Source organism: Anastrepha obliqua, chromosome 4 (genome assembly GCF_027943255.1).
Source record: "Anastrepha obliqua isolate idAnaObli1 chromosome 4, idAnaObli1_1.0, whole genome shotgun sequence".
Lineage (NCBI taxonomy): Eukaryota > Metazoa > Arthropoda > Insecta > Diptera > Tephritidae > Anastrepha > Anastrepha obliqua.
Genome location: NC_072895.1, coordinates 40,401,861 through 40,419,593, shown reverse-complemented (window position 1 = coordinate 40,419,593; position 17,733 = coordinate 40,401,861). Strand labels below are relative to the sequence as shown.

The 17,733-nt window shown below is 37.7% G+C and overlaps 1 protein-coding gene across 1 annotated transcript; it reads left to right on the top strand.

The window, feature by feature from the left end:
* The first annotated feature begins 351 nt into the window (after nucleotides 1-351).
* On the top strand, nucleotides 352-1,404 carry LOC129245010 (TM2 domain-containing protein CG10795). Its single transcript, XM_054882953.1, has 3 exons — nucleotides 352-803; nucleotides 867-948; nucleotides 1,015-1,404. Exons 1-3 carry the CDS (start codon nucleotides 617-619, stop codon nucleotides 1,289-1,291), a joined length of 546 nt encoding a protein of 181 aa, XP_054738928.1. The 5' UTR covers nucleotides 352-616; the 3' UTR covers nucleotides 1,292-1,404.
* The last annotated feature ends 16,329 nt before the right edge of the window (nucleotides 1,405-17,733 follow it).

The following is a 17,733-nucleotide window of genomic DNA, read 5'->3' as shown; positions in this document are numbered from 1 at the left end:
GTCACTACAGTTTCAAAGGAATTTCTAATTTAAAACAGAAGTATTATGTTCATATCCCGCACTTTAAGCAGTCGCAAAGAACACTATGCCAGACGTAGTTTACAGGGGTTCTTCTGGTCCTACCGTTAGATGAGTTAGATGAAGACGATCGGTGACTACACAGCACTGGCAGTGTTTAGTAAACTGCAACAACAACACTATGCCTCATATTTGGAAATTATTTGTACTCCGAATAATTTATGAAACTACCTTCGCCTGTCTAAGTATATATATTATGTAATTACATTAAAAACTACGGGAAATACAGCCGAAATTGTTTGAACATATTTCCTTGATGTTTCGAATACATTTCAATACTTTTGGTATGCAATATTTTTTATAGAAGCTCGGCTTATATTGGAAACAAATTTTGTGCGTGTTTTTTCTCTGGCTTTGTTTCATATGCATAACAACAATGCTGTATACAATCAACACATTTCCAGAAAGTTGTTTGATAGCCACTGTAAACAAATTGACTAGTCAGCTGTTTTCATTTTCATAAATATGTTATTGAAATCCTTAAGCAAGCGTGAATCTGAATTTATCGTTTTCAAGAATAACAAAGCAAGCACATTTAATGGTAGTAATGGAACGCATTAGTGTACTAATATTAATCATATTTAGTGTTCAAATAACACAGCAAGTTGATTATGATTGCAACGATTTGTTAATGGGACAATATCTTTGTCCGGATCCAACCAAAAAACAAATTGATCCCAAAACACAACAGTTTTACGGCTGCACAAAGGAAAACAAAGCTCGTGGTAAGCGATATGAAGGTTTAATATAAAAATCAACATGCCAATACAACTTTCTTTTAATTATAGTGTGGTGTGTAGCTGTCGATGGTATCAACTGCACGGAAACTGGTAACAATACTTTCACTCGGGAATTACCCTGCAAGTGGACGTATGTTTTATTGATAATACCTATTTAAATATCTAATAATATAATGTGTACTAATTATATTTGCAGTAACGGATATCATCTTGATACCACTTTGCTGCTTTCCGTTTTTCTGGGAATGTTTGGCGTCGACCGCTTCTACTTAGGTTATCCTGGCATTGGTTTGATAAAGTTCTGCACACTTGGCGGCATGTTCCTCGGCCAACTTGTTGATATTGTACTCATAGCTACACAAGTTGTTGGACCGGCCGATGGCTCAGCATACGTTATACCCTACTATGGCGCGGGCGTAACAATTGTGCGTAGTGATAACTCAACATATCGGTTGCCACGGGATGACTGGTGAAACGGATATAAACAATCGTCAATAAGCGTTTATATCATATGAGCCAAAAAACAAAAAAAAAAAGTCGGATAAGTCCAAGAAATGATATTTGAATGAAAGCAAAAAAAAAAAAATTGAAATTATTGTATGAAAGATATGTAAAGTTTTCATTTTATAGATACATATATTATATATTGTATATAGAAAGATATGATCTATTATTGAATAGGTGTTTACTTTATCGATTACATTTTTATCCCAATATTTTTGTAAGAAATGAAAATGGACTCAATTGAAATCATGCAATTTTTCTATTTATTTATATATTTTCGTCAAAATCTCATGTAAATTTTGTAATATACATTGACTGAGCATTTAGATAATTAGTAATAACTTTTAATTAATATATAGATATATGATAGATTTAAGAACTTGATTTACACGATTTTTTTAATATTACTAAATACTATCATAACTAATAAAAAATAGGGGTTTTCCTTGATACTGTTTTGATTCGGAAAAGGCTTGTTACTGTTTTAATGGCAAAGAGTATCCCATAAATTATGGTTTATCACGCATGTGAATTCTATGGTTTGAGGTGCATGCAAGATGCTTCTTGTGTCAGATGGCCAGAAGTGCAGATCAGATTTTAGAAAGTGGTGGCGCAAAATTAATAATTTTGGAAAGGAGATATAAATTGATTTTTTAATTAGAATCCATGTGAAATTTCTTTCAATAGCCATATTCAATTCAAAATGCATATCAACATATCTTTGCATTTTCCGTACTTAGAAAAACATAGAGGACTTGACGAGTTGAGATTCGTACATGCCAAAAACAAATTACTATGGGGGCAGAGAACGCTCGCAATTGAAAACTTACGATGACTAACTGAGAATTTCCGTTTTAGACTTGTCAATTACTACTACAAGTCTATAAAATAATTTTTTAATGAAATTGGATAATCATTTAAAATTTTTTAATTACAAACAGCTACGTACAATATTTGCCAACCGTACTGCTTTAGATGTATGTGTAGATAGTAAGTACGCATACATATATGCACACTTGTGTTCAAAATAATAGGAGCGCAGCGAATTGCCAAGTTTTAACTCTTTTATTTGTATTTCATTAAAAGTATACGATATTCTTAAACAAGAACCGTAGTACTCATGCCCCAAAATCTGGGTACATGGACACATATTTTATGCTTAGTATATTCTGCAAATGAAAACTCCGATGCTATGATTAGAAAGTACCCGGAATGTTTAAATAAAACAAAACAGAGTTTAATTTCAGGCAAATTTATTTTATCTCCTTCAATATGTGACTCGTTTGAAGCAACACACATATGCCAACGTTTAACCCTAAGTCTTCCATGCACCACTAGTAGGTCAACAAAGGGGTGGCCGTCAGCTCCTTCGTCGCGTTCTCTTTGATCTCCTTTATCGGCTAAAATCTCCTTCCACGAAGTGGCAACTTCAACTTGGAAAACAAAAAAAGTCACACGGGGCCATATCAGGTGAATACGGTGCTTGCACGATGATATTTACTTGGTGTTTGGTCAAATAGTCCAGCTAAATTTGGGCTCCAAAGTCCAAAGTCCAAGAATTGTTTGCCCACATTTCAAGCCGTTTGCGACGTACAGCAGCTCTCAAATGATCCGATGGCGCTTAAATACGACAGATGTGTGTCTTACAGTCCTACCAACATAAGAAAAAAATATGGATCGGTTCCCGGTTAAGATTCGGTTTTTTATTGCATAGACCTGAATTTGAATTATTCTTAAATAAAATTTCAAAGAAATAATTTTTTCATTAGATATGAGTTTGACGTAAATATTTATTTATATTGGCATTGGATTTAATTTAATTGTCTTAAGCAAAATAGGACAAGAAAACACAAAATAGTCAACAATTCATACAATATTAGTACAGTACAATTACTCTTAACCGGTCACCTCGGGACTGCATACCTGGCCGGTTGCCGTTTTGGCCGGTTAATCCGAAGTGTACTTGTATAATATATTGTATACACACATATAAAAAAATGGAGAAGCATTTTTTACATATTTATGTATTTTATATTTACATATGTTAATGTGTTACATCAATAAAATATAAGTGTAATAATTATTTTTTCAAAAAGTCTGTGATTTTCTTCTGTTTTTTAACCTTCAGTGAATTTCTGAATGCGACATCACTCCATTTTCTAATCACCAAAACGTCTAATGCTGTTGACTCATGATGCTGCTCAATGTATTTCAATGCAATTTCCATCACATTTTTGGCTTCTTCATGAGAAACTGTTTTCTCCTCTTCAACGTCACTACTCTCATCATCTTCCTCTTGTTCTTTGTTTGCTAAATCTATGATTTCGTCACCATTCAAAAATTTATTTTCAAGGTGTTCGTCACAGTTTATCATCCAATTTTCCACATTTACTGCCTGTAATGATTCGTTACCTGATAACTTTTGAAGGTCTTGTAAAGTAGATTTGTTTTCTTCTTCTTCAGTCCCTGCAATATTCGAGATCACAATTAGATTCTCAACATCTGGCCAAAGTTTTCTCCAAGACTTAACAAACGCTGAAGAGGGCATTTCTTGAAATGCTGTAGCTAAGATATAGATAACGTCCTTGATATTGATCTTTTTGATGACTTCTACATAAAAGACCTTTGTCTTCACTCTCCGAATTTTGCAGAATTTCAGAAACAAGTTTACGCCTGTATCGTCTTTTTAAGCTTTCGATCACTCTTTGGTCCATTGGTTGCACTAAGCTTGTCACATTAGGAGGAAGATAAACTAATTTTATGTCATCTACAGCGCAGTCATGAGGATGGGTTGGAGCATTATCTAACACAAGAATTGCTTTAATAGGCAAGTTTACACTTTTTAAATGTTTTTTAACTTTTGGAACAAACTCCAAATTAAACCAGTCTTTAAACAAGTCTGAATTCATCCACGCTGATTTTTGTGACTTATAATAAACCGGAAGGGAAGATGGATTCAAGTTTTTGAATGCCCGTGGTTTAGCAGACTTGCCAATAACGAAAAGAGGAATTTTATGAGTCCCTGCTGCATTCGAACAAAAGGCCACTGTAATACGTTCTTTGTTCTTTTTGGAGCCAGAGGCAGACTGTTCATGACTGCCTAGAAAAGTTGTTTCTGGTAACATTTTAATGTTTAGCCCGGTCTCGTCCATATTATAGACTTGTTCTGGAGATAATTCCTGTGTTTTAACCATTTCACCAAAACTTAGTCTTGAATTCTGTCGTACCAGAAGTATCAGCAGACATTTTTTCTCCACTTACATGTGCGAAATGAATTCCGTGTCGCTTCTTCCATCGATTGAGCCAGCCATCACTTGCCACAAAATCACCTCCAATATTAATCTTCTGGTGGATAGCCAAAGCTTTTTCTTTCAAAATTGGGCCGCCAATTGGTGTACCTCTTCGACGTTCCTGAAGAAACCAGATCCACAAAGCTTCATCGACGACCTCGCAAATCGGTTTTTTTCTCGTACAACGGCTACCCAGATTTCTATCAGATTCCATTTTCGAGCAAAACTCCTCAATGGAACGCCTATCTCTTCGCCAGTCATTTACAATGCTTTTTTCAACATTAAATTCAGCACATATTTTCGCTACGGATTCACCATTATCAATCCGCCTTAGCACTTTTAAACGTGTATCCATCGAAACCACAATTCGTTTGCGCTTTGCACTCATTGTTAAGGAAAGAACTATGTTATGTCCGTACGCACAGCAAAAACAAACCAAATTGATCAAAACGACAAACGACAAAATCCTATCTAACATCGTTTATAGTTTACTTCGCCGGGATCTCCCCGTAATATCGGGGGAATCCCAGCCGCATCGCCTCGCCGGTGAATTTCTTGGAAAATATTGCATTGCGCTCGGATGTTGTAAACAGGCCGGTTAATCCGTCGGCCGGTTAATGCGAAGCCGGTTAAGAGGAATTATACTGTATTTGCTTTTTACTACGGTAAGAAAATAATTCCACAAAAATGATTAAAATTAACAAAATTAATATTTAGTACTAAATCCATTTTTTCTAATAATATCGGACAAACATTTTACCATTAAATTATTTTATGTTATTTAAATTATTTAAATAAAAAATAAAAATAAAAATGCTAAAGTTTGGTAATTCGTCGTACTCCTATTATTTTGAACACAACAGTGTGCACATATATATAAGGTTGTCAAAAAAGTCTTGCGGTATTTTTATTGAATTTTCAATTGTTCTTAAAATTGGTTATAATAATGCGATTTAAGTCAAATATGCGCCGTTTTGTTCGATGACGAGTTCCCAATGAGATGCCAACTTCATAATGGCCCTCTTGTAGAAGCCCGCTTCCCTATTGTCAAAAAACTCGGAGAGCCAATTTTCACAGGACTCTCTTGTGGACAACTTCCGACTACCAAGCTCGTTCGCCATGGATAGAAATAGGTGGTAATCACTTGGTGCGAGATCCGGACTATACGGTGGATGCAAAAGAACCTCCCATCCGAGCTCCCGGAGCTTCTGGCGCGTCACCAAAGATGTGTGTGGCCTGGCGTTGTCCTGATGGAAGACAATTCGGCCTCTGTTGATCAAAGATGGCCTCTTCTGCATGAGTGCTGCATTCAAGCGGTACAGTTGTTGGCAGTACAGGACCGAATTGAGCGTTTGGCCATAGGGGAGCAGCTCATAGTGGATGATTCCCTGCCAATCCCACCAAACACACAGAAGAACCTTCCTGGCCGTCAATCCAGGCTTGGCCACCGTCTGGGCAGCTTCACCGCTTTTCGACCATGACCGTTTGTGCTTCACTTTGTCGTAAGTGACCTACTTTTCATCGCCAGTCACCATCCGCTTCAAAAACGGGTCGATTTTGTTGCGATTCAGAAGCGATTCGCATGCATCCATACGGGCAAAAATGTTTTTTTGCGTCAAGTCGTGTGGCACCCATACATCGAGCTTCTTTTTGAATCCAAGCTTCTTCAAATGGTTTATAACGGTTTGATGACTCATGCCCAGCTCTTGGCCGATGCTACGGCTGCTACTATGCCGGTCTCTTTCGATCAATTCAGCGATTTTATCGCAATTTTCGACGACAGGCCTTCCGGACCGTGGCGCATCTTCGATCACCTCTGCACCAGAACGAAAATGTTGAAACCATCGTTGTGCGGTGGAAATGGAAACTGTATCGGGTCCATAAACTGCACAAATTTTATTGGCAGCATGAGATGCATTTTTGCCTTTATCGTAGTAGTACTGTAAAATATGCCGTATTTTCTCTTTATTTTGCTCCATGTTTGCGACGGTATAACTCACGAACGACTAAAAGCAAACAACAATTAATCAAACACGTGTTAGCACGTGAAAAGAGCTCTAGCGTGAACCGATGCGACGAATACAACTAGAACTACGCGCTTGCAAAGACAAGCTTGCGGAAATACCGCAAGACTTTTTTGACAACCTTATATATATGTATGTTTTTGTTGTTTGTTTTAAATGTGTCATTAAGCTTTGAAAACCGAATAGTATGGGGCTTGCTTCTCAGCTCTCCGCACTAAAAATCCATCCTAGCCTGTTTTCCTCGTTCCATGGAACTGCCGTTAGATGTTATTTCGCGAAGGGGGAGCGGCCTAATACCTTTCTAATTTTTGTTAAAATAATGTTTGCCATATACCCAACAACGCAGCGGTTTCCTGCTGACTCAAGCATAGTATTCACTGGGTATTCAGCTGAATATGGCCTGCCTACTTTCATGCCAAGGTCATCAATTCCCCTTCCAAACTGCGGACAGATGAAAAAACACTAACTTTCTTTATACAGAAGGGATCTCCTTATGCCTAAATCTATAAAGGTATGATTTGAAGCAATCGTGCCCTGTCAGTATTTGGATCAGATGGGAAGCGAAATTGAGTACGCTTTGTAATCTACGTATCCACTTTGAGTTTATCAGACAATGCGTCCAACGACTGCTGGCTGCGCGATGCCACCTTATTTGTCATTGCTGTAAACAACTCTGCATCTCAAACTAGCGTTTCGTCTGATTTGCACGTCTGGAATTTGGAATCACTCTTGCAAGTATGTTCTCCAAGAACTTGCACAGATGCAAATTGGAACTCGCTGTATACTTTGAGAGTACATAAAGTTCGTATAGTGGTCTCCCGGCCTCGTGTGCGTATGACTTTTATTGAATGCTTCAGACCAGATTTTGTGTGCGATAGAGCAGAATACTACGCACAACGCTTACGTATAATTATCTGCGTTGTTGCTTCGGGCTTCCTACGATTAACATAACCTCTGTTAGTGTCGTTGCAACTTTTTCGGCTTTCGCAACCGCGTGTGTCTCGAATTTAAACCTGATGTCGAGGTATTTTATGACGGACTTTGAGGTGATTTGCTGTTGATCAGTTTCTTATCCTTTCTGCTCCTTATTAGGACCGCTTCAAGCGCTAGTTCTAATACTATTTTCTCCAGCTATGCTTGGATTCGATTGATTGAACAGTTTGTTGCCTGATTTATTTCTTCTATGTGTTTTGCTACCACCACCAGCACTATGCCGTCAGCAAGTTCTAAGATCTTCACTCGCTTCGACAATTACAGTTGGAGTATACCATCGTACGCTATATTCCATAGTGTTGGGCCCTAGTGCGTTTTATGTGGAGCTTTTTCATGGCAGAATACACTTGGACGCTTGCCATTGCCTGTGGAGGGTTGACCGCTTTTAGAAAAAACTTTTTCTGCCATTTTGCTGTTTCATGAACGGAGTTACATTTCCGTGATTACCATGGGGAAATGCTTCTCTAACAAAGTTAGGTTGGCATCGGGAATAAGAAATTTACTGTGCTCTCCAATTTCTTTGGTCATAATAACTGCGACCGAGTCGACGCCAGTAACATTTGTCACGACTTTACATGGGCATGCATATGTACGGATATGTTTTTTTTTATCCGAAGGGGGAATCTTACATAGATACCGTCAATATAGACGGCATGCACAATTCGTACTGATCGCTAAGGGTGCACCTCATTCTGGACCACGCACAGTCAGTATTACTACTAAACTGGACTTGCGTAACAGTACACCTACATACGTACTAAACCCTAACTCCGACCTCTGTAGCTTTAGTTTGCCCTGTGGTACCGCCGTTTAAGCATTGCATCGCAGGGCCAAGCTAGCCCTTATGGCTCTTCATTAACACACTTTTATTAGGTCGGGTTGTATGTATGTATGTATGTATGTATGTATGTAACGGAATCTTTGAGCTTAATTTTCACTGGCTTCTAAACATCTGATCGACTTGAAATTTTGCACACCTATCAAGGACCGATGACAATGCAATAATTTGATAAAAGTTTTCCATTATCCTTATTGTGATTGCCAGGATTAATATTTTCTGTTTTTACATGTGGGCAAAAAGTAAGGTGAATTTGAATCTTTGAATCTTTTTTTTAACACACTTTTATTAGGTCGGGTTGTATGTATGTATGTATGTATGTATGTATGTATGTATGTATGTAACGGAATCTTTGAGCTTAATTTTCACTGACTTCTAAAAATCTGATCGACTTGAAATTTTGCATACCTATTAAGGACCGATGACAATGCAATAATTTGATAAAAGTTTTCCATTATCCTTATTAGGATTGCCAGGATTAATATTTTCTTTTTTTTACTGTGGGCAAAAAGTAAGGTGAATTTGGTTGTAAAACGAAAAATCTTTATTTATTCTTGTAAATCAGTTTCTCAGGCTCCCTCCACGAAATAAGTTCTTCATCCCGATTACTTCTTTATCACGGCCGATAACTGCATAGCTTTAGACTCACAGTCGATAAGAAAGGAATTAAATATAACACGAATATATCGAATCATTTATTCACTGACTGCAATGATAACAATAATTTTCATTCATAATAAACAAAAAATAGTTTAAAGAAACTAAAAAACACGCTTTTTTGCTAATCGAACTAAAAAGTAGAAAATAAAAAATAGTTTAAAAAAACTAAAAAACACGCTTTTATTGCTAATCGAACTAAAAAGTAGAAAATAAATTTTAATGACAAAGAGACCTATAATGAAGTAATAGCAAATTGAACGATCAGTCATAGTCAACTACCTCACAACAGAATTATAACAAAAATTAAGATACAAATATTATAGAATAATTCAAATTAGAGTTAAAAGCGTGGGATGCTTGATATAGTAAATATTACAATCATTCTATTGGCAAGCACCTATGTACAGAGGGTTATGAAAGTGAAGCAAAATGCATCCCACGCTTTTAACTCTAATTTGAATTACTCTATTTGTATCTTAATTTTTGTTATAATTCTGTTGTGAGGTAGTTGACTATGACTGATCGTTCGATTTGCTATTACTTCATTATAGGTCTCTTTGTCATTAAAATTTATTTTCTACTTTTTAGTTCGATTAGCAATAAAAGCGTGTTTTTTAGTTTTTTTAAACTATTTTTTATTTATATTTCTCTCTCCATCTACCCTTCATTACTTTACCTTTCCGCAGTTCCTGTAGCGCATTTGCGGACCATTCTCTCATCTTGGGCCACACCAACTTCGACTGCAGCATGTGATCTACAATGTTGCCCGGGGTTATTTTTTCTTTTATGATTTCTTCAATGCACATTCTTTCAGATGGGTATCTCGGGCAGGAGAATAAGACATGTTCCACGTTCTCACTACTGTTGCCGCAGAACGAGCAGTCAGCTGCGTCCTCGTGGCCGAGTCTTTGGAGATACTCTCTATAGCATCCATGCCCCGTCAGGAACTGTGTGGATATGTGTGTATGTACATATGCATATATGTATCATATATATGTACGTGTGCGCACGTTTGTTTGAATTTTTGTGCCACTTATGCCTATAAAGAATTTAATTTTATTACATCGATTAAAATATAAGTCATTACTACATGCACAAACAACAATAAAAACAAACATTAGTGTTTTAAAAGCTATTTTCAGTACTAGGCGCTAGAGATGCTGTTAATACCACAAACAAAATATCCTGTGAATAATAAAATACACTTTTCGGCACTTCACGCCTGGAAATGTTCATATGTATGCGTATGCAGTACGAGTTTCAATCGCGTAATCATAAATATGAAAATATGTATGATGGTGTGTGTGTGCGCTAAGATGTTCACGCGAGTGTCGTGAGTTGTTTGTTGTTCTACCATCAACGGCGGAAGTTGCTTCCTTGCAACACGCTGTGCCGCGACCTGCAGCAACGGATACGACTTCTACATTACATTTTTTTGCTCTTTCCATTCCCATTTGGCTGCAATAAAAGGTGTCTCGAAAGGAAGAGCGAAGAGCAAGCAAATGAAAATGAATGAAAATGAATGAAAGTGAAATTTAAATAGTCTGCTGCTTGCGGTCTGCTAGACCCGCTGTCTCCCGCAAGCAGACGCCACGGTTGGCCTTCCTTTGAAGTGCTTGCAGGCGCATATGTACGAGTGTGTAGGTATGTATTTACGCGTGTATGCGATACTCTTGCGGCATAAATTATGGCACCTTAATAGGCATATTTCCGCTGATATAGATATGTAGTGTTGAAAACCGAAATCTAATAAATTTTCAAGCTCTTGCTTTTACGAAAATCGTTTTGCCTGTAGAAAATGTTTGAAAACCATCAATTTTGGTGGGGCGTTTTTTACAGCTCATAAAACTTTACACTTTATAATTTAGAAGTGGCTCCATCCATTTATCAATGAAAACGAAATGGTAAAGATACAAATGTGACGTAGCATATAAGGAACGTTTTCTCAATAACGCAGCCACACTTACTACCGATTACAAGGCTATAAATGGGTTTGCAAAAAAATAAATTTCGGTTTATATTTTGAAATGTACTCAAATTCTGTAGAAAGGCCGACGGCAATTACTGTCGAAATTTCAAGCTATTCAGAGCAAAGTTGAGCGAGTTATAGCATTTCTACTGGAAGGTAATATGCCAAAGTTTCAGGACTATCAGAGCAAAATTGAGGGAGTTACAGCAATTTTTCCGCGGAGATTTCACAGTTTTGTTATTTCACAACCGATTTTGATGATTTTTGCATATTTAGAAAGGCTGAGGCTTCTGGAATTACGTGCCGAAATGTGAAGCAAAGCTGGGGGAGTTATATCACTTTTACTGGAAGGATAAATGTCAAAGTTTCAGGCCAATCAGAGCAAAATTGAGGGAGTTACAGCACTTTTTCCGAGGAGATTTGACAGTTTTGGTGTTTGGCAACCGATTTTCATGATTCTTGCATATTTAGAAAGGTTAACGCCTCCGTGTCGAAATTTCAAGCCAATCAGAGCAAATTTAAGCGAGTTGTAGCAGTTTTACTGGAAGGAAATATGTCAAAGTTTCAGGCCAATCAGAGCTAAATTGTACTGACTCATTTTCTTCTTCATCTCCACAGCTCCTACAGAAGTCGTTGTGAGGTACACTCATTATACTAGATAGGGTGCCAATAGCGCAGTGAGCACGCTGGTAGTTCACCTGTTGAATCTAAGTAGGCATTTTGTCGTTTTAAGATTAAGTTTAGTAGTCAGAGACCACCTTCTATTGGTTTCCGCGATTACGCTCAAGTCAATCGTAGTGTATAGTTTGTTTAGAAGAATGCTTATGACCTCTACCACTCGCTGAAGGTCAAGCTCAGAACCTTTTCTTACACACCCGTCCGTTATTTCATTTCCCTCCACTCCAGAGTGGCCGGGGACCGGGGACCCAACAAAGTGTGGTGTAGTGTTGTTGGATAAGCGAAAGTGACCTCCTGTGATCTTTAAAATATCTTGAATTGATGCGCACTAACACCAGTGCCTGGATCGCTGCTTGACTATCAACAAAAATGGTAAGCTTTGCTTGTGGTAAGTCCATTGGCCGTATCGTTTTTGCTGCTTCATCTATAGCGTTAATCTTATCTTGGAAGAGGCTACATCAGTCTGGGAGTTTAAAGTAGAAATTTAAAGATAATTATTCCAAGTACATTCCCGATCCTGTGCAATTGTCTACCCAAGCTCATGCCTACACACGAAAGCTCCATAAACCAAAATAAGTCTGATGATCGTATAGTACGCCTAGTGGTTTATATACGGTTTCAGACCCCATTTTTTGCCAAATGTCCTCATAGGTAAATAGAGCATTACAAGCCCTTTTCATCGTTTCCTCGGTATTCCTTTTCCTAGAAAGCTTTGAGTTCAGTATTATGCCAAGATACTTGGCTTCGTTCGATAGGCTTAGTGTTACTCCATCTATAGACGGTAACTGAAATCTCGGTATCTTATATTTTCTAGTGAACAGAACCAGTTTGATCTTGGCAGGGTGGCATTCTTTAGGCTTATCACATTTTTGGCGAGTTTTTTTCTTTCGCCGTGTCCATGTGGCTGTCAGCCCAGAACGAAACAAGGCGAACTAAATCTTTGGATTCTACCTTGCCAATACTTGGCTGTGACAATCAAACGCACAAAACATTGTTGTTGATCTAGTCCCACCACCTTTAATCAAGACGGGTGGCAGGTAAAATATTATTATTATTATCATTATTATTTATAGGAGATATATACAATATAACCCTAATTTAATTAGAACACTGGCTACTAGGGCCTTCAATGCCCAGTCAAAATACTCTCAAATTTATTTATAAAAAACTTTGCATATACAGGGTTTGATTGAAAAGTAATGAGCCTTATTTTTTTTAAGCAGTTTTATTAAACCTTTTGGCTTATACAACTAATATTCTTCAAAATAGGACCCTTGAGCGTCAATACACCGCTGGTAGCGGTCCTTCCACTGCAGGAAACATTTTTTAAACTCATCCGCCGGAATCGCGTTCAATTCGGCTGTCACAGTTTTTTGGATCGCCTCGATGGAGTCGAATCGCCTCCCCTTCAGCTTTCTTTTCGGGCGCGGGAACAAAAAGAAGTCCGGAGGGGACAGGTCTGGGCTGTAGGAAGGGTGGGGAAGCACCGGAACCCCCTTCTTGGCCAATGCAGAGGTGCAGAGGAAGGCGGTGTGCGCCGGCGCATTGTCGTGATGAAGGGTCCAATTCTTGACGAGGTCGGGCCGAACCCGGGCGACGCGGTTTTTCAGCCGAAGAAGCACTTCTTTGTAAAATGTCGCGTTTACAGTGCTTACTGGAGGTACAAACTCCTTGTGGACGATGCCTCGAGAGTCGAAAAAGATGATCGCTGTTCGTCTTCGACGTCCGCCCGGCCTTCCTTGAACGACCGTTTTACCTGGGCACTGGACAGAGATTGGTCCCCGTAAGCCTCTTTGAGTAGGCCAACGGTTTCGGTACTCCTTTTGTTTAGCTTTACGCAAAATTTGATCGAGTAACGTTACTCCAACGATCGCTGCATTTTCGCCACTGCAAAATCCTAACACACTTTTAAAACAGCTTTCATGCGCGGAGCGACGTTGACTGCCCCAGTGTTGCCAGCAAACTGGGACCAGTTTCTAGTGGAAGGGGAAGGTCCAACGATCATTTTCCCACACCAGCCGATTCGGTTGATCGCTTGGCAGACGCTCCGCGCGGGAAGGCTCATTACCTGAATGCCTTGATATGAATATTTTAAATAAAAAAGTGTTTTTAATTTGATAAACATTTATATAATATATTCCATCATTTCAATGATTTTTTATTATATAATTTAGTTAATTTGTAACAGACTCATTTACCTCTGCCTATTGCAGATTAGTTCTTTTGCTTGACTTTGTCTGACATTCCACTATAATTTAATCAGCGTCAGTTGAGAATTTGCCTTATTCAACTCTGATTTGTTGGGAGCGTGGAAGATATGTTGTTGGCGATTTTTTACATTTACATACAGTTTTCTGTTGCCGAATTGTTGCTGCGAGACCATACATTTTTTATTGAGGGAATTTTAAGGAATTGGATGAAAGTATGTAAATCCACAGGGTATTTCACAAAGAGGTTTCATTTGAAAAGTTTCCACAAAAAACAGTGGACAAGAAAATGATAAAACAATTTCAAACAGATATCGAAATTTCGAACAGAGATCGAAATTTTACCCCCAGGTGAGATCAATTTAAAAAATGATGCTGATGTAGTTGTAATATACAAACAACTTTCAGGTATGGGAATTCCATTAGTACAATATTTTTACTATTATTAAGGCTGAAAAATCGATTAACCGATTAATCTTTTTATAGAAAGAATGATTTTTTTGTAATTCTAATAGTAAAATTTTTCATTGCAGTATGCAAAAAGGCTGGAAGAGCACATAAACCCGAAAGCTTTAACACTTAGAGGAGCAATATATACAAGAATACTACAAAGAACCAAGCCTCGAGGCTTAGTGGGCAACGCATTACAGTTATGTGGTAAAAATTTAATGCCAAAAAATATTATTTGTTAGCTTTGCTCGGTGTAATATGGGTTATCTAATAAGAGGTGTTCTTTTGATATTCAAAGATAAAGGCTATTTCTTAATATAAATGATCGGATGATTATTTCATTATAATAATAGTGGAAAATAGCATGAGGCAACTACGCTTGCGGGACAATATCCTTTTCATGAACTTTTCCATAACCGAATTGCAAAGTGGCTGCCCTATGTTCTCGATAGCCTCACGAACTCCATCTTTGAGGTCTTGAACCGACCCTGGGCTGTTTGCGTAGCCCTTCTCTTTCACGTGGTCCCAAAGAAAAAAGTCACAAGTTATTAAATCACAAGATCTCGATGGCCAATTGTGATCATCTCTTCGAGAGGTAACACGGTCCGGAAACTTTTCCCGTAAAAGATCAATGGTTTCGTTGCTTGTGTGGCACGTAGCGCCGTCTTGTTGAAAATAAACGTTGTCCAGATCAATACCATCCAATTCCGGCCATACAAAATCGTTAATCATCTCTCGATAGCGATATATTATTGGAAAAACCTTTTCTATGAAATATTAAACTATTTTTATCTACGTTTCAATAAAAAAAAGTACAAAATTAAAAAAAAAAATATTATAATGGACCCATTAGTATGTCTTCTTCAACCGTCTGGTGCAAATGGATTTAAGCTATTTAAAAAATCGATGTGTGCTTTCATAAAATGTATAAATTTTTTCTATTACAAAGGTGAAACATACAGGGTCTGGCACTTGAAGTGTAACCAATTAAAAAGGCCATAAATTTAGTTTAGAACATCACTTTTATTCAATTCAAAGTAAAAAATGTGTGAAAATACAATAATACAAAATTAAGAATCAATTAACTGACCTTGAGACGGTCCAGAAACGAATCGCAAGCTGCCCAAATGTGACTTACAGGTATTTTGGCCTACTCGCAGGCAACGGAATTTTTCAGCACCTCAAGACTGGTGAATCTTTTAGTTCGGACTTTGCTCTCCAAAATGGTCCAGAGAGAATAATCCATCGGATTCGCGTCTAGTGAATTTCAGAGCCATTGTGTGGATGTTCTGAAGTTCGGAACGTTGTGTTTGTCTGTCCACGGCTTCAAAGCAACCTCCAGAATACTTTCCCGATAATATTTCGCATTTACCTTGACGCCATGTTGGGAAATTGACCGCTTTCAGCCAAGCGAAGCAACTCTTTCGCTCTCTCAAGTCTGACTTGTTGTTGTTTTGGTGCGACATCATGTGCCTCTTGGATCTTGTAAGGCTTGACTTTGAGATCATTTTTCTTTGTGCTGAGGGGGATACGGTCAGAATTCGGCGGGGATTTCGCTCAAGTCGCTTCTTCACTTTTTGAACCATTCACCATTTCACGTGACGTTGCAGTCTTTTGATGACCACTTCGATGAAGTTTCGCGATGCTACCAGTATCATTCTAACGAGTAATGGTGCGATAAACAGAAACTTTATTTACTTTAAGGACCTCGAGCTCACGAATAGCCGCTGGTTGTGATTTTCCAGCCAAATATAATGCAATCAAACTATAACGTTTGAAATCCATTACTGATTTTCTTTTTTCGCGTTTACTCTCGGCAAAATGCTTCCGCGTTTGTAAACAATGCTCTGGGCTGTTATTTAGACATCTGATGCCCGTGCATCGGCTGCGCTAGTGGTCTGAAGTTGGTTACACTTCGAGTGCCGGGCCCTGTATAATGCCAGACATCAAAATAGATAACTTTTTGTGCAACTTAAGAATGTGATAGAAACTTTGCCCTGCATTGCAATTGCCGAATATTTCCATCCACAGTGACCATCATATTATTGATCAAATGACTGCCACTGTTAATGTAGGATTCGAAAACACTTCTGTGGTCGTATTCATTTCACTCCATTTCCCACTAACTTGCAGCAGATTTTACCAACTTTCACCATCTTACCTAAAAAAATTATTCCATCTAATAACTTAATATTATATGAAAACTCTTGTTCAAACACCCTGTATAATAATGCCACAATACTCGCACAAATAAGTGATTTATAAAATAATGCGCTTGTCATAATAGAAAAAATTAATAATTTCTGAGTACACACTGCTTCATTAAATATGAGTGCATGTGCGTTACACAATTCATTGCCTTCCTTTACAATTCCATATGTGTGCATGTATGGTATGTATGCATCGTGAAACTAATTATATATGTGTGTATGATTGCTTTTCATTTTTGTTTTTCGCGCGTGTGCGTATGCCCCATCTTTATTCTCTTCTGTTTTATGCAATTAGCGAAATCGATATGGTCACCTTGTCTGGCGACAGTTCACGACAAAGACGGAATATGAAAACAATTAATTTTACGAATACTCTTATAATTTCATGCATCCCGCACATTTGTATGAAAAGCAAAACACATGAGAATGTATGTGTGTAAAACAGTATGATGGTAATGCATTTTGTTCAGTTCTTAGAATGATGCTTCAATGCTGTACAGAAAATTACTAATTGATTGGCCGAATCCTTTGTGTAGTGGCGACACATTGCTTATTCACCAATTTGTGGGGATGGACGAAAATATGTGCCTTGAAAATGTGATTTACGCGCACGAAGTGAACGAATTTAAGGAGTTTTATTTGAAGTGAATTCCTAAAAGACTGGTGGCAATTTTATTCAGTTTTTACTACGATTTTAACAGATTTTATATCAACTTGCTTTCTTTTGTTAACGGAGATTTCAGTAGGAACTTTAACCTTGCAGTCGACTTTCAAGCAACTTACCAATGAGCTCGAGACCAATACTTTGAATATTGAATAGGTTGGAAGTCGCTAACGGCTAAATCTGGTGAATACGGTGGTTGCTCCAACAATTCCAACTTTCATTTAGGGATTTTAGCCATTGTCAAAATGCTCTTGTGACACGGTGCATTGTACTGTTAAAAAATATTTTTTTTTCTTTTGCAAACTGGGTATTTTTTTACGAATTTTTTGCTTCATCTGGTCTAAAATATTTCAATAATATTTAGAATTTATTGTTTTATTAGTCTGCAAGTAAGCGACGAACAAAATTCCTTTCATATCCCAAAAAAC